Source organism: Oncorhynchus tshawytscha, linkage group LG09 (genome assembly GCF_018296145.1).
Source record: "Oncorhynchus tshawytscha isolate Ot180627B linkage group LG09, Otsh_v2.0, whole genome shotgun sequence".
NCBI lineage: Eukaryota > Metazoa > Chordata > Actinopteri > Salmoniformes > Salmonidae > Oncorhynchus > Oncorhynchus tshawytscha.
The window spans coordinates 30075458-30099816 of record NC_056437.1 but is presented as its reverse complement, the minus strand read 5'-3'; the positions used below and the strand labels follow the sequence as shown (position 1 = coordinate 30099816).

The 24359-nt window shown below is 42.6% G+C and overlaps 1 protein-coding gene across 7 annotated transcripts in view; it reads right to left on the bottom strand.

Moving 5' to 3' along the window:
• Nucleotides 1–1163: 1163 nt before the first annotated feature.
• The window catches only part of LOC112257763 (connector enhancer of kinase suppressor of ras 2-like), a 45512-nt gene continuing 22316 nt past the window's right edge, over nucleotides 1164–24359 (bottom strand). For 2 of the 7 annotated variants that reach the window (XM_042326767.1, XM_042326768.1), the window contains exons 8-22: nucleotides 24225–24293; nucleotides 23907–24053; nucleotides 22195–22328; nucleotides 21717–21922; nucleotides 20628–20717; nucleotides 16240–16421; nucleotides 16041–16089; nucleotides 15710–15885; nucleotides 15464–15537; nucleotides 15106–15177; nucleotides 14786–14853; nucleotides 14531–14634; nucleotides 13856–14345; nucleotides 2466–2665; nucleotides 1164–2361 (exon numbers count right to left, since the gene is read on the bottom strand). In XM_042326767.1, coding sequence (XP_042182701.1) covers nucleotides 2314–2361; nucleotides 2466–2665; nucleotides 13856–14345; nucleotides 14531–14634; nucleotides 14786–14853; nucleotides 15106–15177; nucleotides 15464–15537; nucleotides 15710–15885; nucleotides 16041–16089; nucleotides 16240–16421; nucleotides 20628–20717; nucleotides 21717–21922; nucleotides 22195–22328; nucleotides 23907–24053; nucleotides 24225–24293 — 2109 coding nt within the window. In that variant the 3' untranslated portion in view covers nucleotides 1164–2313. Of the gene's footprint in view, nucleotides 2362–2465; nucleotides 2666–13855; nucleotides 14346–14530; nucleotides 14635–14785; nucleotides 14854–15105; nucleotides 15178–15463; nucleotides 15538–15709; nucleotides 15889–16040; nucleotides 16090–16239; nucleotides 16422–20627; nucleotides 20718–21716; nucleotides 21923–22194; nucleotides 22329–23906; nucleotides 24054–24224; nucleotides 24294–24359 lie in introns of all 7 variants that reach the window. The other 5 variants (XM_024431590.2, XM_042326765.1, XM_042326770.1 and 2 more) reach the window with 3 other exon arrangements.

The window sequence follows — 24359 nt, the reverse complement described above, 5'->3', positions numbered from 1 at the left end:
CAAACCAAGGCACGCTGCCTGCTAATTATTAATAGGCTATGTTTCGACTTGTCAATTTCAAAATATTTTCTAACAAGTTTGGATTGAGGTGTGTTCCGCCTCCTCGTTAATTTGCATAAGAAGTAGCCCATTTCACTCTTGCTGACAATTTATGTTTGAGGCTTTACTGAGCAGACAAACTTCTCTCTTCAACTTGAGCCCAAGACATTGCGCATCTCTCATCAGAATAGGCCTTGCACAAACGTTTTTCCCCAGCACATTTTCTGGCTGGGGCCCACATTGTCTTCATGGTTCTTTGTCTTACAAATTGGACTTTGGGCATGTTATTTATGTTTTATTTAACCTTTATTTAATAAGGCAAGTCAGTTAAGAACAAATTCTTACTTACAATGACAGCCTACCAAAAGGCAAAAGGCCTCCTGCGGGGACGGGGGCTGGGATTAAAAATCAATTTAAATGTAATACAAATATAGGACAAAACACACATCACGATCAAGATATTTGTATGGATCATAATGTGTTGACTCTTTTATTAACATGTTTTCAAGTACTGGTGACAAATAATGTATTCCGATTCTTGCATAGATTGTAATGGACACATATGATGCGTGTAAAATACTTGAATGTTGTACTGATTATGATGAGCTAATGCTAAGCTATTTGCCGGCTATGTGTGGCGCCATGTTTGTGAACATTCTGTTTGTCACGTTAGCGTCTGTCAGACCAAAGATGTTATAACAACTCGACTGACTTATGGTGCTTTCAAGACAACTGTGAACTCTGAAAAAAACTAAGCAAAATCATGGCATCAATGATCTTTGGGTCAGAAAGTTGGAGCTCTAGAAAGAGGCCCGAGTTCCCAGGTTGGAATTCCGAATTGGATAACCGTTCAAAACTTTTTTCCTAAGTTCCCAGTTGTCTTGAACGCGGCATCAGATTGTAACTTTGGTACCTCAGGGTTACCAACTCCGATCCCTCTTTCCAGGGGGTTTATTTTTATTTAGCATATAACCTTCTTGTGTTTGCCCCCCATTTATTGATAAATCCCCCATCTTAGTAGTATTTCCTGCATCCTATCCCCACAAGATACCTTCCCCCATTTCTACCCCCAATGGATTTGAAACCCCCCACAAATGAAAGGAACCCCCACAAACCCCCTAAAATGGTTTCATCCCTGTTTAGGTTTTGCACTATGGTTAGGCTAGGCAGTAGGCTTGTATTTGATGTGATGCTCTGTGAGGTAAAAACCTTTATTTGCTTTGTGATCTGTCAGAAACGGTTAATGACTTGTCAAGTCATGTGCTCCAGTTCTTGTATACACTGTAACAAGTACATCAACAATTTGTAATATGCTGAAAAGTGGCTAAACTAAGTTAATATTTTTCAGGCAATAAGCGCAGCAATCTTTGATTTTGTTTATTTTCGTTTTATAGTGAATAGCATTCTGGGATTAGAGTTTTTGCTTGTCAAACGTAAACCAACATGGCTGCCATCTTAAAGAATTGAGCTGTTGTTAGCTTAGCTGACACGCATTTCTTTTCTAAACAACATTACGTTAGTCTCATGCTCACCAGAGATGTGGTACATTGTAAACTAGCCTAGCTGTTAGGTCACTAACTTCAGTTTTATTTTTTTGTCAGCGCAACCTGTTATTTAGACTGGTTTATGGAATGAGTTTGGCTGTGGATGTGTTCCGTGTGATGCTTGGATGATGAAGTTCGCATTTATCTTTTACAATAAAATATAAAATTGAGGAATAAAGTTTAAGAACTTTATTTTCCATCAATACAACAAAAATATTTAGATGCTGTTCAGACAACAATGGTGTTTAGACGCGTTTGTTGCATCATACATTCTGTTACTACTGTTCCAATTACGTATTTGAGATCGCACGCTGCAGGGACCACTCAACAATGATCACAAAAATATGTGTTTGTACGCGTCAAAGGATTAACAATGTCAATGAGAAGAAGACTATTATTGAACCAGAGTTTAAGTAAATAGTGTGAACATGCATTGCACGCATTTTATGATGCAAAGTCATCTCATCTATTTAATCTGTTATCATTATTTTGCTCACTGAACAAATTATTTTGCATGAGGAAAGGTCCTTAGAAGCAGATGTGGGCATGCAGAGAGAGTGAGATTGAGTGAGTGTGTGAGAGAGAAAGAGAGGGGTGTAACACTGGTTGTTATGGTTGTCTTCCAGGGATGAGGGGATGTCTGGGGTAGGGCAGTAAGGGCACGTCCCTTGGCAGGATGTATGGGATGACTGTAATGGCGCTGCTGTGTCCATGGTCTGTTCCACATAGGCTATCCTAAAAAACCCAACGATGGGTCAGAGTCCTGAAGAGGGACATTCTGTCAGGAGGAGAAAAGAGTACGATTTAAGAGGTAATACACTGTATACACTACACAGTACACACACACTGTACATACACTATATTCTATAGGTCCTCTCATACCTTGAGAGCACTCTGTAGGATGCGGAGACGGTGCAGCTTTTCACTGAGCAGTGGGTCGTTGACGCGGCGGACGAAGGAGCGTTTGTACTCCAGACGGGAGGAGGGCCGGTGATCGCCTATGGAGGACAGGTTGGCCCTCTCCAGGGCCCGGTACAGGTCCCCCAAAGAGTCAGCCTGAGGACGTCCCTCCCGCTCGCAGCCTGAGGACAAGCAGATTCACCATACGTGTCATTCATGTGCTGTTTTATTTTGCACCACATAAACAACAACAACAACATACATGTGAATCTAGATCTCAGCACAGCATTGCACTTCCTCAAGGGCAGGCAACACACACACGGTAGGCTGCTACTGTGGAATTTCCCATGTTATCCTTTACATACAGTGCATTCAAAGTATTCACTTTTTCCACATTTTGATACGTAACAAGCCTTATTGTCAGGTATGCGTAAATGGCTGTATGGGAGTCAGGTGCAGGAGAGCAGATATTGGGTAGCCAATATTTAGGCAAACAAAAAGCACATGGCAAAATAAACACTAAATAACAATTTGGGTTAACATAACCCAGCACAACAGACTAACGTGCGCATAACATGAAACAGAATAAACAATACCACACAAAGACATGGGGGAAACAGAGGGTTAAAAACACAACACATAATGAGGGAAATGAGAACCAGGTGTGTGGAAAAACAAGACAATACAAATGGAAAATGAAAAAGGGATCGGCGATGGCTAGAAGACCAGCGACGTCGACTGCCGAGCACCGCCCAAACAAGGAGGCATTGACTTCGGAAGAAATCGTGACACTTATTCTAAAATTGATTAAATTGTTTTTTCCCCTCATCAAAATACACACAATACCCCGTAATGACAAAGTAAAAACTGTTTTTTAGAAATGTTTGCAAATTTATTACAAATAAAAAACTGAAATATCACATTTACACAAGTATTCAGAACCTTTACTCAGTACTTTGTTGAAGAACCTTTGGCAGCGATTACAGCCTCAAATCATCTTGGGTTTGATGCTACAAGCTTGGCACACCTGTATTTGGGGAGTTTCTCCCATAATCTGCAGAGCCTCTCAGACTCTGTAAGGTTGGATGGTTAGCATCGCTGCACAATTTTCACTATTTTCAGGTCTCTCTGTTAGATGTAAATCGGGTTCAAGTCCGGGCTCTGGCTGGGCCATTCGTGGACATTCTGAGACTTGTTCCAAAGCCACTGCGTTGTCTTGGCTAAGGCTCATTGTCCTGTTGGAAGTTGAAACCCCGCCCCAGTCTGAAGTCCTGAGTGCTCTGGAGCAGGTTTGCATCAAGGACCTCTCTGTACTTTGCTCTGTTCATCTTTCCCTCGATCTTGACTAGTATCCCATTCCCTGCCGCTGAAAGACTTCCCCACAGCATGATGCTGCCACCACCATGCTTCACCGTAGTGATTGTATTGGCCAGGTGATGAGCGGTGCCTTTTTTCCTCCAGACATGACGCTTGGCATTCAGGCCAAAGAGTTCAATCTTGGTTTCATTTTGGCTAACTCCAAGCGGGCTGTCATGTGCCTTTTACATTTCCTCATCTCTCACCCCTTCTAATACGACTAGCCCCGATGCTCCTCCATATTTTTCCCCTACTCCGCTACAAAGTTTCTCCCTGCAGGCCGTCACTGAGTCCGAGGTGCTAAAGGAGCTCCTTAAACTTGACCCCCAAAAAACATCTGGGTCAGATGGTTTAGACTCTTTCTTCTTTACGGTTGCTGGCCCTATAATCGCCAAGCCTATCTCTGACCTTTTTCACCTGTCTCTTCTCTCTGGGGAGGTTCCCATTGCTTGGAAGGCAGCCACAGTTCGTCCTTTGTTTAAAGGGGAGATCAAGCTAATCCTAATTGTTATAGGCCTATTTCTATTTTGCCCTGTTCATCAAAAGTGTTGGAAACACTTGTCAATAATCAACTGACTGGCTTTCTTGATGTCTATATTATTCTCTCTGGTATGCAATCTGGTTTCCACTCAGGTTATGGATGTGTCACAAGTCCTCAATGATGTCACCTTTGCCCTTGATTCTAAGCAAGGTTGTGCTGTTATTTTTATTGACTTGGCCAAAGCTTTTGATACGGTAGACCAGGTATTTCCAAACCCCCAGAGGTACGAGCAATGCCGTCGGGGGTACGCCAAATAAAAATTTGATTCACATGAAAAATTATTATTATTATTTATAAAAAACATTTTCAAACAGTACATTTATATTTTCCAATGAGACTATACATTTGGGTGAGTTTTTTTTCTCTCCTGAGTAGCCTCGTTTCACTGCCAAAAATAAAATTAAACCATCTAGTGTTCAGCGAAATAACATAATGTCAAATACAGGTATCCTAGTCTAATAATTAACATCCAATCACATTAACCGTTACTCTCTCGCAGGAAACCTTCACTCTTGCTCAGACATTTAGAAATGAAACATGACAATTTGAAAAATAAGCCATGGGAGTTTTTTGAGCGAGAATAAAGATGACTTTTGAGTAGTAAGACATGTATAAAAGCAACAGATACCATTTATAAGAAGGCTAGAAGTGTCTTCTATGGTGAGCTACCGAGTGGCTAGGACAGGCAAGCCCCATACTACAGACTTAATTCTTCCTGCTGCCTTGGATTTGGCTGGGACAATGCTGGAGGAAAAGGCCAAAAAAACTATACAGACAATGCCTTCATCAAACAACACTGTTTCACAACGCATCAGTGACATGGCATGAGATGTTTTGGAACAATTACTGCTTTGCATACAAGTCAGTGAATTATATACATTACAGCTGGATGAGTCAACAAATGTAGCAGGCTTGGCACAGCTCCTGGTATATGTCCATTACATTTATGGGGGGTCAATTAAGGAAGCCATCCTCTTCTGCAAACCACTGGAAACCAAGGACAACATGAGAGGATATTTTTTAAGTACTGGACAGCTTTGTGACATCAAATGGACTTTGGTGGTCAAGATGTGTTGGTATCTGTACAGATGGCGCAAAAGCCATATCAGGGAGACATAGTGGAGTGGTAACACGCGTGCAAGCAGTTGCTCTCGACGCCACTTGGGTACACTGCAGCATCCATCGAGAGCTTCTTGCTGCCAAGGGAATGCCTGACAGTCTGAAAGATGTTTTGGACACGATTGTGAAAATGGTTAACTTTGTTAACTTCTTATGGCTACAATCCCGTTAACGGGAGCGATTTGACAACAACCAGTCAAAGTGTAGGACGCCATTTTCAAAACAGCAAAAATCTCATAATTAACATTCCTCAAACATACATGTGTCTCATACCATTTTAAAGCTATTCTCGTTGTTAATCCCACCAAAGTGTCCGATTTCAAATATGCTTTTCAGCAAAAGCACTACAAACAATTATGTTAGGTCTCCACCAAACCACAATAAGCACAGCCATTTTCCAGTGAAATATAGCATTCACAAAAAGCAGAAATAGAGACAAAATTAATCACTAACCTTGAATTATCTTCATCAGATGACACTCATAGGACTTCATGTTACACAATACATGCATGTTTTGTTTGATAAAGTTCATATTTATATAAAAAAATCTGAGTTTACATTGGCTTATTAGATTCCCTAGTTCCAAAAACATCAAGTGATTTTGCATAGCCACATCGTTTCAACAGAAATACTCATCATAAATGTAGATGATAATACAAGTTATACACATGGAATTATAGATATACCTCTCCTTAATGCAACCGCTGTGTCAGATTTCAAAAAAAGTTTACGGAGAAAGCAACCCATGCAATAATCTGAGACGGAGCTCAAAACAGAAGCCAAATTAGCCGCCATGTTGGAGTCAACCGAAACAAGAAAATACATGATAAATGTTTCCTTACCTTTGATGAACTTCATCAGAATGCAGTTCTAGGAATCCCAGGTCCACATTAAATGCTTGATTTGTTCGATAATGTCCATTATTTATGTCCAATTAGCTACTTTGGTTAGCGCATTTGGTAAACAATTCCAACGTCACAAAGTGCGTCCACTATAACGTGACGAAATGTCCAAAAGTTCCGTATCAGTCAGTAGAAACATGTCAAACGATGTACTGAATCAATCTTTAGAATGTTGTTTATATATACTGTATCTTGAATAACGTTCCAACCGGAGAATTAAAATGACTTCAGATGACCAGTGGAACGCAGGTCCTTCCCCTGTGAACGCGCATAGTGAAAGCATGGTCAACTCGTGGCAGTGGTGACTATTTCCTGTCTCATTCGACCCCCCTTCACATTAGAGTCATCAGACAAAGTTCTATTGACTGTTGACATCTCGTGGAAGGCGTAGGAAGTGAAAACTCATCCATATCTCGCTGTAATTTCAATGAGAGCTTGGTTGAAAATCTGCCACCCCCAGACAAAATACAAACAGGAAGTGGAACTTCTCAGGTTTTTGCCTGCAATATGAGTTCTGTTATACTCACAGATATAATTCAAACAGTTCAAACTTCAGAGTGTTTTCTATCCAATACTAATAATAATATGCATATATTAGCAACTGAGACCGAGGAGCTGGCCGTTTACAATGGGCACCTTTTCATCCAAGATAGGATATGCATATAATTAGTAGATTTGGATAGGAAACACTCTAAAGTTTCCAAAACTGTTAAAATAATGTCTGTGAGTATAACATAACTCAAATAAAAAATCAAATCAAATCAAATCAAATTTATTTATATAGCCCTTCATACATCAGCTGACATCTCAAAGTGCTGTACAGAAACCCAGCCTAAAACCCCAAACAGCAAGCAATGCAGGTGTAGAAGCACGGTGGCTAGGAAAAACTCCCTAGAAAGACCAAAACCTAGGAAGAAACCTAGAGAGGAACCAGGCTATGTGGGGTGGCCAGTCCTCTTCTGGCTGATATGGCAGGCGAAAACCCGAGGAAAATCCAACCAGGAAGTACTATTATTTTGAAATGCTGTTTTTCCATTGAAAGCCTATCCACCATACAAAGACTTACGACCCAGTTCACGGGCTGTGTGGCTTCCTCTACATGTGGCCAGTCTTTAGGCATTGTTTCAGGCTTTTACTCTGAAAAATGAGGGAGATACAGCACTTTCAATCATTGGCCAATGGAAATTTCCATTCATCAGCCTGATCGGGAACGCACCTTTCTTGTTTCTCCTTTTCTATTGACGAAGCTTTTGTCCGGTTGAAATATTATTGATTATTTATGAATAAAACAACCGGATGATTTATTTTAAACATCGTTTGGCATGTTTCTACTAACTTTATTGTACTTAAAAAAAAAACATTTCTCTGGACTTCGTGCACGCGCCTTAAGCATTCGGAATACTGGACAAAACGTGCGAACAGAAAGGAGGTATTTGGTCATAAAGGGGGACATTATCAAACAAAACAAACATTTATTGTCTAACATGGAGACCTGGGAGTGCCACCAGATGAAGATCATCACAGGTAAGTGATTTAATTTTAATGCTATTTCTGACTTTTGTGACACTCTCCTTGGCTGGAAAATGGCTGAATGGGTTTCTGTGGCTAGGTGCAGACCTAACATAATTGCAAAGTGTGCTTTCTCCGTAAGGCCTTTTTGAAATCTGACACAGCGGTTGCAATAAGGAGAAGTTTATCTTTAAATGTATGTTAAATACTTGTATCGTTTATCAATGTTTATGATGAGTATTTCTGTAATTTGATGTGGCTCTCTGCACTTTCACCGGATGTTTGTTTGAGACAATGCATTTCTGACCATAACGCCAATGTAAACTGATATTTTTGGTTATAAATATGAACTCTATCGAACAAAACATACATGTATGGTGTAACATGAAGTCCTATGAGTGCATTCTGATGAAGATCATCAAAGGTTAGTGATTCATTTGATCTCTATTTCTGCTTTTTGTGACTCCTCTCTTTGGCTGTAAAAATGTCTGTATGGTTTTCTGTGACTAGGTGCTGACCTAACAGAATCGCATGGTGTGCTTTCACAGTAAAGCCTTTTGAAATCGGACACGGTTGGATTTAAAAGAAGTTTATCTTTAAAATGGTGGATAATACTTGTATGTTTGAGGAATTTTAATTATGGGATTTCTGTTGTTTTTTAATTTGGTGCGTCCGACTTGTACCAGAGAAGTTAAAGTTTTCTTTACTGACCCTAATATTCACTTGTCTGACCGCTTGCATGATGACGAGTTTCTCACACGGCTGGCCTATCTGGGTGAAGTTTTTTCTCGCCTGAATGATCTGAATCTAGGATTACAGGGACTCTCTGAAACTATATTCAATGTGAGGGACAAAATTGAGGCTATGACTAAGAAGTTGGAGCTCTTTTCTGTCTGCATTAACAAGGACAACACACAGGTCATTCCATCATTGTATGATTTTTTGTGTGCAAATTAACTTAAGCTTACGGACAATGTCAAATGTGATATAGCGAAGCACCTGAGTGAGCTGGTTGCGCAATTACGCAGGTACTTTCCCGAAACAGACGACACAAACAACTGGATTAATTATTCCTTTCATGCCCTGTCTCCAGTCCATTTACCGATATCTGAACAAGACAGCCTCATCAAAATTGCAACAAGCAGTTCTGTGAAATTTGAATTTAATCAGAAGCCACTGCCAGATTTCTGGATAGGGATGCGCTCAGAGTTTCTTGCCTTGGCAAATCGCGCTGTTAAGACACTGATGCCCTTTTCAACCACGTACCTTTGTGAGAGTGGATTCTCGGCCCTCACTAGATACAGTTACAGACTGTGTGTGGAAAATGATTTAAGACTGAGACTCTCTCCAATACAACCCAACATTGCAGAGTTATGTGCATCCTTTCAAGCACGCCCTTCTCATTAACCGGTGGTTAATGATGAACAAATAAGGTTTTATATATAAGATGGCTAAATAAAGAGCAAAATTATTGATTATTATTATATTATTATTTGTGCCCTGGTCCTATAAGAGCTCTTTGTCACTTCCCGCGAGCCAGGTTGTGACAAAAACTCACACTCATTCTTATGTTTAATAAATGTATCGTATAGTGTGCATGTGTGTGGCAGGCTTACAATGATGGCAAAAAACTACATTTGAGAGTGAGCTGACACTGGTGCTAGAGGGGGTACACAGCTGGAGTTTGAAGAGGTACAGGACTATAAAATGTTTGGGAACCACTGCGGTAGACCATTCCATTCTTGTGTGCCGGCTAAGGTGTATTGGTGTCTCTGAGGGGTATTTGGCCTGGTTTGCTAACTACCTCTCTCAAAGAGTGCAGTGTATAAAGTGTAAGGGATTTCCTCCTCTTCTTCCGAAGAGGAGAGGCGAAAAGGATCGGAGGACCAATATGCGGCATGGTAAGTGTCCATGGTTCTTTTAATAAGAAATAGTACACATCAACAACTGAATACAAAAACAATAAACGTGGAATGAACGAAACCCAAAACAGTATCGTGTGGTGAAAAACACAGACACGGAAACAAACACCCACAAACACACAGTGAAACCCAGGCTACCCAAGTATGATTCTCAATCAGAGACAACTAATGACACCTGCCTCTGATTGAGAACCATACTAGGCCGAAACATAGAAATCCCCAAATCATAGAAAAACAAACATAGACTGCCCACCCCAACTCACGCCCTGACCATACTAAATAATGACAAAACAAAGGAAATAAAGGTCAGAACGTGACATAAAGTCAGAACATCTGCTGTCTCAGACACTGCCTGTCACCAAGAGTGTACCCCAAGGCTTGATCCTAGGCCCCACGCTCTTCTCAATTTACATCAACAACATAGCTCAGGCAGTAGGAAGCTCTCTCCTTCATTTATATGCAGATGATACAGTCTTATACTCAGCTCTGCCCCTCAAAGGATGGTGTGTTAAACACTCTACAACAAATCTTTCTTAGTGTCCAACAAGCTTTCTCTGCCCTTAACCTTGTTCTGAACACCTCCAAAACAAAGGAAGAAGAAGAAGAATGCCCCTCTCCCCACAGGTGTGATTACTACCTCTGAGGGTTTAGAGCTTGAGGTAGTCACCTCATACAAGTACTTGGGAGTATGGCTAGATGGTACACTATCCTTCTCTCAGCACATATCAAAGCTGCAGGCTAAAGTTACATCTAGACTTGGTTTCCTCTATCGTAATCGCACCTCTCTCACCCCAGCTTGCCAAACTAACCCTGACTGAGATGACCATCCTACCCATACTAGATTACAGAGACGTAATTTATAGGTAAGGGTGCTCTCGAGCGGCTGGACGCTCTTTACCATTCAGCCATCAGATTTGCCACCAATGCTCCTTATAGGACACATCACTCTTCTGTAAACTGGTCATCTCTGTATACCCGTCGCAAGACCCACTGGTTGATGCTTATTTATAAAACCCTCTTAGGCCTCACTCCCCGCTATCTGAGATGTCTACTGCAGCCCTCATCCTCCACATACAACACCCGTTCTGCCAGTCACATTCTGTTAAAGGTCCCCAAAGCATACACATCCCTGGGTCGCTCTTCCTTTCAGTTCGCTGCAGCTAGCGACTGGAACGAGCTGCAACAAACATCCAAACTGGACAGTTTTATCTCAATCTCTTCATTGACCGAATTGCAAAAATCGCTGAAGTTGGAGACTTTTATCTCCCTCACCAACTTCAAACATCTGCTATCTGAGCAGCTAACCGATCGCTACAGCTGTACATAGTCTATCGGTAAATAGCCCACCCAATTTTACCTACCTCATCTCCTTACTGTTTATATTTATTTACTTTTCTGCTCTTTTGCACACCAATATCTCTACCTGTACATGACCATCTGATAATTTATCACTCCAGTGTTAATCTGCAAAATTGTAATTATTCGCCTACCTCCTCATGCCTTTTGCACACAATGTATATAGACTCTCTTTTTTTCCTACTGTGTTATTGACTTGTTAATTGTTTACTCCATGTGTAACTCTGTGTTGTCTGTTCACACTGCTATGCTTTATCTTGGCCAGGTCACAGTTGCAAATGAGAACTTGTTCTCAACTAGCCTACCTGGTTAAATAAAGGTGAAATTAAAAATTAAAAATAAAATTCAAAATTCAAAGACTCAATCATGGACACTCTTACTGACAGTTGTGCTGCTTTGCATGATGTGTTGTTGTCTCTACCTTCTTGCCCTTTGTGCTGTTGTCTGTGCCCAATAATGTTTGTACCATGTTTTGTGCTGCTGCCATGTTGTGTTGCTACCATGTTGTTGTCATGTTGTGTTGCTACAATGCTGTTCTGTCATGTGTTGCTGCCATGCTATGTTTTTCCTCTTATGTCTCTGTTTATGTAGTGTTGTGTTGTCTCTCTTGTCATGATGTGTGTTTTGTCCTATATTTCTTTTAATTTAATAAAAAAAAATAATCCCAGCCCCGGTCCCCACAGGAGGCATTTTGTCTTTTGGTAGGCCGTCATTGTAAATAAGAATTTGTTCATAACTGACTTGCCTAGTTAAATTAAGGCCCGATTGGTGGAGTGCTGCAGAGATGGTTGTCCTTCTGGAAGGTTCTCCCATCTCCACAGAGGAACTCTGGAGTCACCATCTCTGCAGAGACCTGAAAATAGCTGTGCAGCGACGCTCCCCATCCAACCTGACAGAGGTTGAGAGGATCTGCAGAGAAGAATGGGAGAAACTCCCAAAAGACAGGTGTACCAAGCTTGTAGCGCCATACCCAAGAAGACTCAAGGCTGTAATCGCTGCCAAAGGTGCTTCAACAAAGTACTGAGTAAAGGGTCTGAATGTAGTATTTCAGTTTTTGCTTCGTCATTATGGGGTATTGTGTGTAGATTGATGAGAAAAAAATGATTAAATTAATTTTAGAATAAGGCTGTAACGTAAGAATGTGGAAAAAGTGAAGGGGTCTGAATACTTTCCCGAATGCACCGTATACTGCCCTCTTATGGTGCTATTGTCACATAGCTCTTATTTTATGTTAAGTTATCTGGCAAGCTTTGTGGACTCAAACAGCCCCAAAGGTTTTGTGTCTGGTGGTTGTCATACTATGTTGTCCATTTGTGAGACGTGCTGTGTGTTTCGGGGGTCAGTTGTAAATCGGTGCCTCTTGAAGTGTATCATGCAGTGTTTGCTGCATGTTTTGTGTTAGATATAGTCTACAGAGAGAGCAGTAGAGAAATTAGGACAGAAAAAAAGTCCCCTTAGGCATGTTTCTTTGTCCTCTTCAAAATTCAACATTAACATGGGCTGAAAGGACACGGATGCGTTTCTGTGTGTGTATGTGTGTCTATTTGTTATCTTAGGGCAGGCTTGAACATTTAAGGACATTTGTCTGCTTGCCTCTACACATGACAGCGTCCGATTGAATATTTACGATATGGATTTATGGAGATGTTATATGTATCTTTTAAACTGAATTAATTGCTGTGTCTGTGTTTGTTATGTACTGTATATGGATGTATGAACTTGTCAGGATATGGCTGTAAGCTACCTCTCTCTGTCTCTCTATAGGGCATGTACATCAAATCCACATATGACGGCCTGCATGTCATCACTGGAACTACAGAGGGAGTGAGTAAATCTTCAACATGCTCAGTCAGGGCTATGAAGCCATTTGGCATGTAGATCATTCTCCTATGATACAGACGGAGAAGTGTCACTCATGGCTGTGTCACAGTGAATCCCATTAATGACAGTGAACAGCATCAGGCCAATCTGTTTTTATAGCTGTGTGATGTGTCTTCCTCTCCATAAGTCTCTGGCTGACCGCTGTAAGAAAATCCACGCAGGCGATGAAGTCATCCAGGTCAATCATCAGACAGTGGTGCATCTCTCTCTTTTCTTACCTTATATTATCTCTCTGCCCATCCCCTTTATCTTATTGTCATTGTACGTTTACATACTGGTATATGACTACCCTATGATTTCTACTATGCTTGTGTGAAAGGTCGCCCTATGTGTTTTTCATTGTGCGTGTGTGTGTGCCTGGAAGACATCGAGGAGGGGGTTGGGCTGCCAGGATGAATTAGTGTCAATTAGGACACTAAGATTTCACTTCACTTTAGAATAGTGTCCTGGAGGTCTGTAGGGATGGGGGATGGGGCCGGTCTAAATTTCAGACAATCAGCAGTGTCTGTGACACAGACTGTCTGAACAATGCCTTTAATTAGCAACGTCACTCACTTCTGGTTACCAGGTTATAACCCTACAAGTAATAATTTCCATTTAAGTATATTCAACTATTTATACCCATCAAGTTATATCCTAGAATGTGGCAGAGAGTGTGAGAGTGAGGTTGTTGTCAAATCTCTTTCTTCTCTGCCTCACAGTGTCATGTCTCTCCATTTCATGGCGTCATCGTGGCTGTCACATCTCTTTGTCCTGTGTCTCAGTCATGTCTCAGTAATGTCTCACCTGTGTCTCTGGCCAGCTGGTAGCGGTGGTGGTCCGTGTGGTCAGAGGCGCTGGCCGAGGCTGAGAGGATGGCATGGAGCCCACTGTCTCGGGGAAGGGTGAAGCTACGGGGTTTCCCCCCAGCCTCTACAGGGACACTGGGGCTGAGTTGCAGGGGCAGTGGGCCATAGTGCTCCTGCATCAGGCTGCGCTGAGCAGGGAGGGTTGACTGGCGGCGGTACTCCACAGAAAGGCCACCTCCTCCAGGGGAACGCAGCAGGGCCTCCTCCAGGGGCAGGGTCTGCAGGTAGTGGAGCCCCGTGCTGCCCAGGGGAGTCTCAATCAAGTCCTGCCACGAACGCCGTTGACTGGAAGACTTCTGACCAGGGGAGCCGCTCCCGCTGCCCTCCTGTGGCTCGGGGTGGAACTCCTCATGAGAGGAGTGTGACTGGAAGGTTTCAGAGGAGAGGCGGCCGTGTTTGGGCTCCAGGTATGGACTCATCTGGGACACCTAAAGAGAACCAGACAGAGAGGTGTAATGACATTGTAACGGTTATTAATATAAATACCAGAATGATAAAAAAGGAAGAGACACAGCTAGAGAGGTATATAATGGCATTGTAAAAATAATGTAAATAACATATTAAAACTACGCACAGAGTTGTTGTCTAACTTTTTAAAGAGAGATTAACTTGCCGAGGGGGGCCTGGGGTAGCTGTCGTAGGGGGGTGGAGGGCTGTCCTGTTTGGGTATGGTTGACGGCATCTCCGTGTCCTCATGATCACTTTCACTCCAGTAGTCTGGTGACAATGGCAAGGAAGAAGAAGAAAAGAGGACACGTCACCATCAGAAAGAGACAATGTGGGGGGGATTTTCTAAAGTAGGGCAAACAAAGCAGCTATTGTCCTTTATTATTGCCAGCTTTATTAATGTGTATTCATGTATTCTCACCCTGGTCCTGTCGGATCCTCTCCTGCTCCGAGTAACCTGCCACTGCCATGGTCAAACGACTCAGCCACCTGTGAGGGAACAACACTGATGAAACGTGACAGCTACACACCATTCCAGATCTCACACACCACATACCATTCTGTTATTCCCTGTTGTTTTTGCATCTCACATCAGCTCACCTGGTCATTTGCCTAGCCCTATTTTCCTAGACTTTCCAGGTTTCTGTCAGTCTGTCTCACCTCCTTGTCTCTTCCTGTCTCCCCCTCTCATATCTCAGCTCTGTGTCAGCTACAGTAATCATCACTGACAGTGACTCTCACCTATTCATGTCATCCACATTGTCTGCTGCAAAGTAGAAACTCTTGATCTTTGGATGGCAGGCCTTGAAAGCACTGGAACACAGAAACATGATGTTAAGGACAGATTCCACTATACTGTAAATATCCTGGGGCACATACACAGACTGCATATTCTGTACTGTACATAGAGACACTAGACACCCATAAACATATCTTGCATTTAAAGACACACACACACACACACACACACACACACACACACACACACACATGTTCTCGACATATTCAAACAAACACATGTTGAGGTTCACAGAGACAAACAGACCCCAAGACTCAAATATGAATGAATCGGTATAGAAACACAAATACATGTACTCACTACTTCCTACGGCACTCAGATGCACGATCAATCTTGAATTCAGGGAGACTTACAAAGCCCTCTGCCTTTTCATCCTGAGGGGGGGAAAAACACAATATCATATATTGTTCTGACATCCATTAATTTTCTGACACATACAAAAAATATAAAGGGATGGTTCACATTTTAGATCAGATAATCAGGACAGGAAGCCACAGTACTACAAATCAGCAAGTCTGTCAGTGTCAGTGTCACTCACACACTCACCTCCTCATTCATGTACCAGTACAGGCAGGTATCTTTCAGGATGAACCAGTACTTTTTCCACTTCTGGGAGAAATAACTTTTAGCATCCTTCTTCTTCCACAGCCAGCCCTCACAGTCCCCACGTCCCAGGTCCTTACATGAGATACGCCTCTTACTGATGGAGGACAGAGAGCCACCTACTGAAGTGAGGAGAGAGGAGGAGATGGGTAGCAATGAATGGACTGTATTGGGTGATCTGCGTCAGCATACATTTATGTATCTACAGGAGGTGTATGTACTGCATATTTGAGACTGTACATAGGGTATCAACTGTAGGTTTTGAATAACTCACCTTTACTTTTCTTCCTAGACCTTGAGAGCAGCGAGGATCGTTCAAACATCTACAAAATAGCACACATTAAATTGAGAGATAGCAATACACATTGATTCGTCTCCACTGTTATCAGTCCTCAAAATAACTTACCATAATTACAACAAACAATCTGTATAAGCCAGTGTTGTCTCAGGGGTCTGGGACCAATGGGACTTACATGGTAGAGGGTGGCAGAGTCAGAGCTGGATGTGGACATGGAGACCTCCATCTGGAGGGCTGGGTGGAGGGCGTAGTGGGCAGGGCTGCTTTTGTCACTCTTCTTCCTGCTGCGTCCAGTCAGGTACTCCTCTGGCATGGCCTTGTCCTCACTCTGACTCACATAGCGCAGCAAGGAGTTTTCTATGGGGGCAGGAAAGGCCAGCAATTCTATCACTTTGTCTAATGCCATTTGATTCTATAGACCTACAATGTGTACATTATTTCTACCTACGGAATATTAACTGCGCTGTAACTTAGTTAAAACCCTGAAATCGGGACAGTTGCTACTCAATATTTGACTTGAATGGCATTGTAAACAAAAGCCAACTTTCCAGGGCATAGACATGTCTTATATGGTCAGAAAGCTTAGATGTTGTTAATCTAACCACAGTGTACAATTTACAGTAGCTATTACAGCTAAAAAATACCATGCTATTGTTTGAGGATAGTGCACAACAACATAACACTTTTATCAAGGCAACTGGTTTGATACATTCACCTCTGATGGTATATAATGTACTTACATTCGGTAATCTTGCTCTGATTTGTCATCCTGAGGGTACCAGAGACAAAATGTAGCATAGTTTTGTTTGATCAAATCTATTTTTATATCCTAACACGATCCATGTTTTATACAGCGTTTTGCATGAATTCCAACTCTTTCAACTTGCAACAAAACAATCTATGAAATCTAACCAGCTAAACCTTGTTTCACCCGGTCAAGTTTGGTTTCTGTGCAATCCTCAGACACTTTAGAAGGCAACCCAAAAAGTGTTAATCATTTTACATTACGTAATGGCTACACAACATGTTAATTAGCCCATGAAGGACAGCCATCATTATGCTTTACATGAGTATGTGATGGCCCTTTGTAGGACTAATGGCCATTGTCCTATGGCTGCGCGCAACACAATTCATTCCCCATTGAAAATCCACAAAGTTTTCTCAAAACTGAAAAAGTACAACATGGCTGCTAAGAGTATAAACGCTAAATCGAACTTCAAGTATACACATTTGGATGATATTATTGCAGAAATTGACCGTGAGAGTGACAAGAGGAGTCCTGCGAGCAAGAAAGTTTGGAAGGAGAAGGTAACGTTACTTTTATATCTGTAAGTAAAATACCTTTTTTCTTCTCGTGCTAATCCAGTTGTTTAAATGGATGCATATTCATTTAAGATATTTGTCTTTGATTTCTATATATGTACAGTATATATAATATATAGACCTAAGGCATACAATATATTAGTATAGTCTGTGTATGTTATGTTGGCTATGACATGCTGTGGCTGTGGCTTTTGACCGTCTTATAGGCTATTGGTCCTCGTATTTCATTATAGTGATTGTGTTCCCCATACTCTATGTAATATCCATATAGATACACTACCGGTCAACATTTTTAGAACACCTACTCATTCAAGGGTTTTTCTTTATTTTTATTATTTTCTACATTGTAGAATAACAGTGAAGACATCACAACTGTGAAATAACACATAACACATCCCAAACCATCTCAATTTGGTTGAGGTCAGGGGGATTGTGGATGCCAGGTCATCTGATGCAGCACTCCATCACTCTCCTTCTTTGTTAAATAGCCCTCACACAGCTTGGAGGTGTGTTGGGTCATTGTCCTGTTGAAAAACAAATGATAGTCCCACTAAGCCCAAACCAGATGGGATGGTGTATCGATGCAGAATGCTGTGGTAGCCATGCTGGTTAAGTGTGTCTTGAATTCGAAATAAATCACAGACAGTGTCACCAGCAAAGCACCACCACACCATAACACCTCCTCTTCCATACTTTATGGTGGGAAATACACATGCTGGGATAATCCGTTCACCCACAACGCGTCTCACAAAGACACGGCAGTTGGAACCAAAAATCTCACATTTGGATTCCAGACCAAATGACAAATTGCTACCGGTCTAATGTCCATTGCTCGTGTTTCTTAGCCCAAGCAAGTCTCTTCTTATTGGTGTCCTTTAGTAGTGGTTTCTTTGCAGCAATTCGACCATGAAGGCCTGATTCACACAGTCTCCTCTGAACAGTTGATGTTGAGATGTGTCTGTTACTTGAACTCTATGAAGCATTTATTTGGGCTGGTAACTCTAATGAACTTATCCTCTGCAGCAGAGGTAACTCTGGGTCTTCCATTCCTGTGGCGGTCCTCATGAGAGCAGTTTCATCATAGCGCTTGATGGTTTTTACGACTGCCCTTGAAGAAACTTTGATAGTTCTTGAAATGTTCCGTATTGACTAACCTTCATGTCTTAAAGTAATGATAGACTGTCATTTCTCTTAGCTTATTTGAGCTGTTCTTGCTATAATATGGTATTTTACCAAATAGGGCAATCTTCCTTATACCCCCCTCCCCCACCTTGTCACAACACAACTGATTGGCTCAAACGCATTAAGAAGGAAAGACATTCCACAAATGAACTTTTAAGAAGGCACACCTGTTAATTGAAATGTATTCCAGGTGACTGCCTCATGAAGCTGGTTTAGAGAATGCCAAGAGTGTGCAAAGCTGTTATCAAGGCAAAGCTTTTGACCGGTAGTGTTTGTGTTGTGTATTTGATGTATTGATGTAGTGCTAACCCCCTACTAAAATAAAGGTTAAATAAAATAAGTAATGGTAATCTTGAGTTCTAACTGATTTTTTAAAATCCTCAATAGTGTTAGAGACTCCTCCATCCCCCACTCATTCAAACATAGGACCTGAATCCTCCAGTCAGACCCCCTGCTGTGTCTCGCTACACACCCTAACCCCGCCCGGCAATCTAGAGGTGTGAAGGTTAGTACCTTTTATGTATGGAAGCTAATGATCCATCATGTATGACATTCCTAGGAGTGTGTAAACTTTATTACCATAGCATTTTTGTATGTTCCCAATTTGGCCACTTGGGTACATTTGGGCAAACTCGGGACACCTGGGAGACTTGATACAAAATATTATGTAGATCTCTCATTCTTCAATGTATCAGTCTGAAACTTTGCGCACACACTGCTGCCCTCTTGTGGGAAACATCTAAATTACACCCAGCTTCCTAAGTCAATGTATGGCCTTTCTTTTGCATTTCAAAGATGATGCAACAAAAATAAAAATAGAGAATGCATGCTTTTTTGTTTGTTTTGTCTTTTACCAGATCTAATGTTTTATATTCTCCTACATTAATTTCACATCTCCACAAACTTTAAAGTGTTTCCTGTCAAATAGTATCAATAATTTGCACATCCATGCTAAAGGTCCTGAGTATGTCATTTTGGGCAGAAATTGAGCTGAAGGGTCCGATCCTTAAGAGGTTTAATGCAAATTTAAACAACAGCGGAAAAACAAGCCAAGCCAAAATCCAATTCTTGAGATTGTGTAATGATTGCTTGGATGAAAGTGGACAGTTGTGTGACTTGTGAGCATTAAGGCCTTATGACTGGAGCAAGGCCCATTGATGAATGTCCTCCATCTGACTTATGGGCAAGTTTTGTGAGTCATGTCATTGGGAAGTGTAATTGATGTTTTGTGTAGTCCTGTGGTGTGTCCAGGCATTCGACTTTAGGGCTCTAAGGCTTTACTCTGCCTTGTCATTCAGACAAATATCTAGACTTCACTCAAACTCCATTACTGCACTGAAACAACATAGCCATTCCTAAAGGACTGTCATTATTTTGATATCTGCAGGGCATTTCCCTCAAAAATAGAAATAAATGTTGCATTCAGGAAGAAATTCAATATGTCAAAGATACTGCCTCTTGCCAAAAAGGCAGATAAATATAGCACCCTCACTGATGCTGAAAACCCCACAGGAACAATAGACTGCCTGCCACCACCCCCTTCAGGAAGCACAAACATAACACCACAATGTCTGCCTCTCAGACTGAAACAAGGCCATTCGTTCTCTTCCTACTCTGTTTGCCACTGGGCTTGGCAGCAACCAATGAAAGGCACGAATCTTGGGAAGATCCTGGCTACAGTTGCCAAGGCAACGACATACAGTACCTTCAAGACCCAAAAGCAGAGAAAGAGACCGAGAGAAAGAGGTGAGAGAGGAAGAGAGAGAGCAGGAAGGACTAATTGAGATACACAGAAAGAAGATACAGGAAAAGAGGGACAGATAAAGAGGAAGATAGCTAATTCAGTATCATATCTATCATGCACTGAGCCCTGCCTCACATGGCTGCTCAGCCTCCTGGTCCCTTGGCTAAGACATCTGAGATGGGGAGGTAGAAAACCCGTCCCTGGCCCAATTATGAGAGATATCCACCCACTCACCTCTGCTGCTTTATCTCTCTCTTTCTGTCTCCCCTCTCTCTTTATCTCTCCCTCTCTCTCCATCCCAGCCTCCCACTCACCTCTCCTGCTCTCTCTTTTCAGCTTGGCCGAGTCTTCATAGTCTCCCACCCAGTTATATTCCACTGGCATGGAGATGGGCCTAAGCCTGCCTGGAGCACACAGCACACATAACATACAACATTACAGACCTACCCAGGAACATCAAAGAGCTACAAACAGCCTATATTAACACCATAGTGACACAAACACTAACATTACAAACACATAAGGGATTGCATAGGAACAAGTGCACCACAGGCATCCTTCATCCAAACACACAGCCTTGGACTGGGTCATGCCATATGTGGGAGATTGACATCCCACATCCAAACACACAGCCTTGGACTGGGTCATGCCATATGTGGGAGATTGACATCCCACATCCAAATACATAGCCTTGGACTGGGTCATGCCATATGAGGGAGATTGACATCCCTCATACAAACACACAGCCTTGGACTGGGTCATACCATATGTGGGAGATTGACATCCCACATCCAAACACACATTCTTGGACTGGGTCATACCATATGTGGGAGATTGACATCCCTCATCCAAACACATAGCCTTGGACTGGGTTAATGCCATATCTGGGGGATTGACATCCCACATCCAAACACATAGCCTTGGACTGGGTTAATGCCATATCTGGGGGATTGACATCCCACATCCAAACACACAGCCTTGGACTGGGTTAATGCCATATCTGGGGGATTGACATCCCACATCCAAACACACAGCCTTGGACTGGGTTAATGTCATATCTGGGGGATTGACATCCCACATCCAAACACACAGCCTTGGACTGGGTTAATGCCATATCTGGGGGATTGACATCCCACATCCAAACACACAGCCTTGGACTGGGTTAATGCCATATCTGGGGGATTGACATCCCACATCCAAACACACAGCCTTGGACTGGGTTAATGCCATATCTGGGGGATTGACATCCCACATCCAAACACACAGCCTTGAACTGGGTCATCCCATATGTGGGGGATTGACATCCCTCATACAAATACACAGGCTTGGACTTGATCTTACCATACAGTATGTAGGGGGCTGACATCCCTCATACAAATATGCAGGCTTGGACTGGGTCATACCATAAGTGGGGGTGCTGTCTCTGCGGGCAGGTGGAGGTCCATGGTTCTGGTCGTACTCGTAGCAGTAGAGAACGGCATCCTCCTCCACCAGAGGAAAACGTCGGCGACACTCCTGGTCCAGGAAGGAGTTGGGGGACTCAGAGCCCTTGGCTACCGGGACTTCAGCTTGGAGGTCATCGTCACCTGGTAGATTCCCCTTGTCATCTCTGCAGCACAGATCATGGAGAGAGTCTGTTTGCCTATGGAGCATCGACTGCATAGGTAAACCTAAACAAACTCATATACTACAAGGCACATATATCACCCCTCAAAAGGGAACAAACTGACTAAATACACAGACTATCGTAATTACACAGGTAAAACCATTGTACAATATTTCACTGCAGTTAGCTTACTCACAACATATGAACAGTGACTACACTGTAATCCCTAAGGTAAGGCATACAGTATGTCATAGTGAGGCAGCTTGTGTGTGTACCTGGGGGTGTATGGTTCATCAGGGGGCGGGGGGATGAAGAGGTCCTGCAGGGCACAGCTGTCTCTCCTGGACGGGGTGCTCAGGGTACTGGTGGGCGTGGCCACACTGCTGCTGGGGCTCTGAGGGATGATGGGCTATGAGGAGAGAGATAAAGAGGGGGGAGAAGGGGGAGAGAGGGGGGGGGGGTTACTTTTCTGACATACTGCAGTGATGTGTAGTCTCGTAAACAGTTTAAGTCTACGCTTAATCAAACCATTAGAGCTTCAATATGTGGGAATTCTTTGTTTCTCAGTTGGAGAATGGCTAGAGGCAGGGTTTGGGAATGGAACATATATTTGATCCTTTGCATTTGATGAACTATAAATTCAAAGCATAAGACAATAACTGAATCTGGATGCATGATGAAACAAGAGGGAGAGGAATGTAGGGAGAGGAGAAGAGAGGTAGCAGAGAAGAGGTAAAGGAAAAGGTGAGGGGAGGTGGGTAAGATGGGGGGGATCAGGAGGTGGCAGAGCTCTGATGCGCTCCAGTTGGTCAGGGCCCCAGGGGGAGGGAGGAAAACAGCACTTAGCCCAGCACGGGACTCCGAGGGGGGGCAGGGATGAAGTCAAATATGCCCCTCACACACACGCTTCCTCCATGCACCAGTTCAGATATAACACCTATATTACACAACATTTTGCGGCAGAATATGACACACAGACAGACACAGTAACAAAAACTCACTGCTTTACTGAGACCCACCAACATACATGTTCACTCTCCTGATTGCATACTCACCGACACAATGCACAGACAGTCACATACTATGCACATGCAAAAGTTCACACACCATCTCAGTCACGAATCTACTGATAAGATAGAGGTATACCGTACATAAATCACCTCTCACTAAATGCCACCCTATTCCATATATACTATAAAGTAAGCACTATAAAGGGAATAGTGTGTTATTTCAGATTCGGCCACACATACACTACCCACCACTGCGACCTGTATGCTCTTGTTGGCTGGCCCTCGCTTCATACTCGTCGCCAAACCCACTGGCTCCAGGTCATCTACAAGTCTTTGCTAGGTAAAGCCCCACCTTATCTCAGCTCACTGGTCACCATAGCAGCACCCACCCACAGCACGCGCTCCAGCAGGTATATTTCACTGGTCACACCCAAAGCCAATTCCTCCTTTGGCCGCCTTTCCTTCCAGTTCTCTGCTGCCAATGACTGGAACGAACTGCAAAAATCACTGAAGCTGGAGACTCTCCCTCACTAACTTCAAGCACCAGCTGTCAGTGCAGCTCACAGATCATTGTACCTGTATATAGCCCATCTGTAAATAGCTGATCCAACTACCTCATTCCCATACTGTATTTATTTATTTTGCTCCTTTGCACCCCAGTATATCTACTTGCACATTCATCTTCTGCACATCTATCACTCCAGTGTTTAATTGCTATATCGTAATTACCTCGCCACTATGGCCTATTTTATTGCCTTACCTACCTTAACTTACCTCATTTGCACACACTGTATATATCTTTTATATATCTGTGTTGTTGTATGTGTCGAACTGCTTTGCTTTATCTTGGCCCGGTCGCAGTTGTAAATGAGAACGTATTCTCAACTAGCCTACCTGGTTAAATAAAGGTGGAAAAAAACAACAACAAAAAACAAACACATTCATCAGTTGTGTGGAGGTTGAAAGTATTGTCATACTTGCAGGGCTAAGGGTTTCCATCTCATGTTCTTCAGTAGTGCTGGGGTGGATGTGAGTGTGCTCTGTGGGCGCTTCTTCAGAGTCAGCATAACACCCCCGGGATCCCCGCGCAAAGAATTCACCAAGTTCTTCAACTGCCAGCCCACCTAGCGCCACACGCCAACAAACACACAATGAAAAACACATAGGGCGACCTTTCACACAAGCATAGTAGTAATCATAGGGTAGTCATATACCAGTATGTAAACGTACAATGACAATAAGATAAAGGGGATGGGCAGAGAGATAATATAAGGTAAGAAAAGAGAGAGATGCACCACTGTCTGATGATTGACCTGGATGACTTCATCGCCTGCGTGGATTTTCTTACAGCGGTCAGCCAGAGACTTATGGAGAGGAAGACACATCACACAGCTATAAAAACAGATTGGCCTGATGCTGTTCACTGTCAT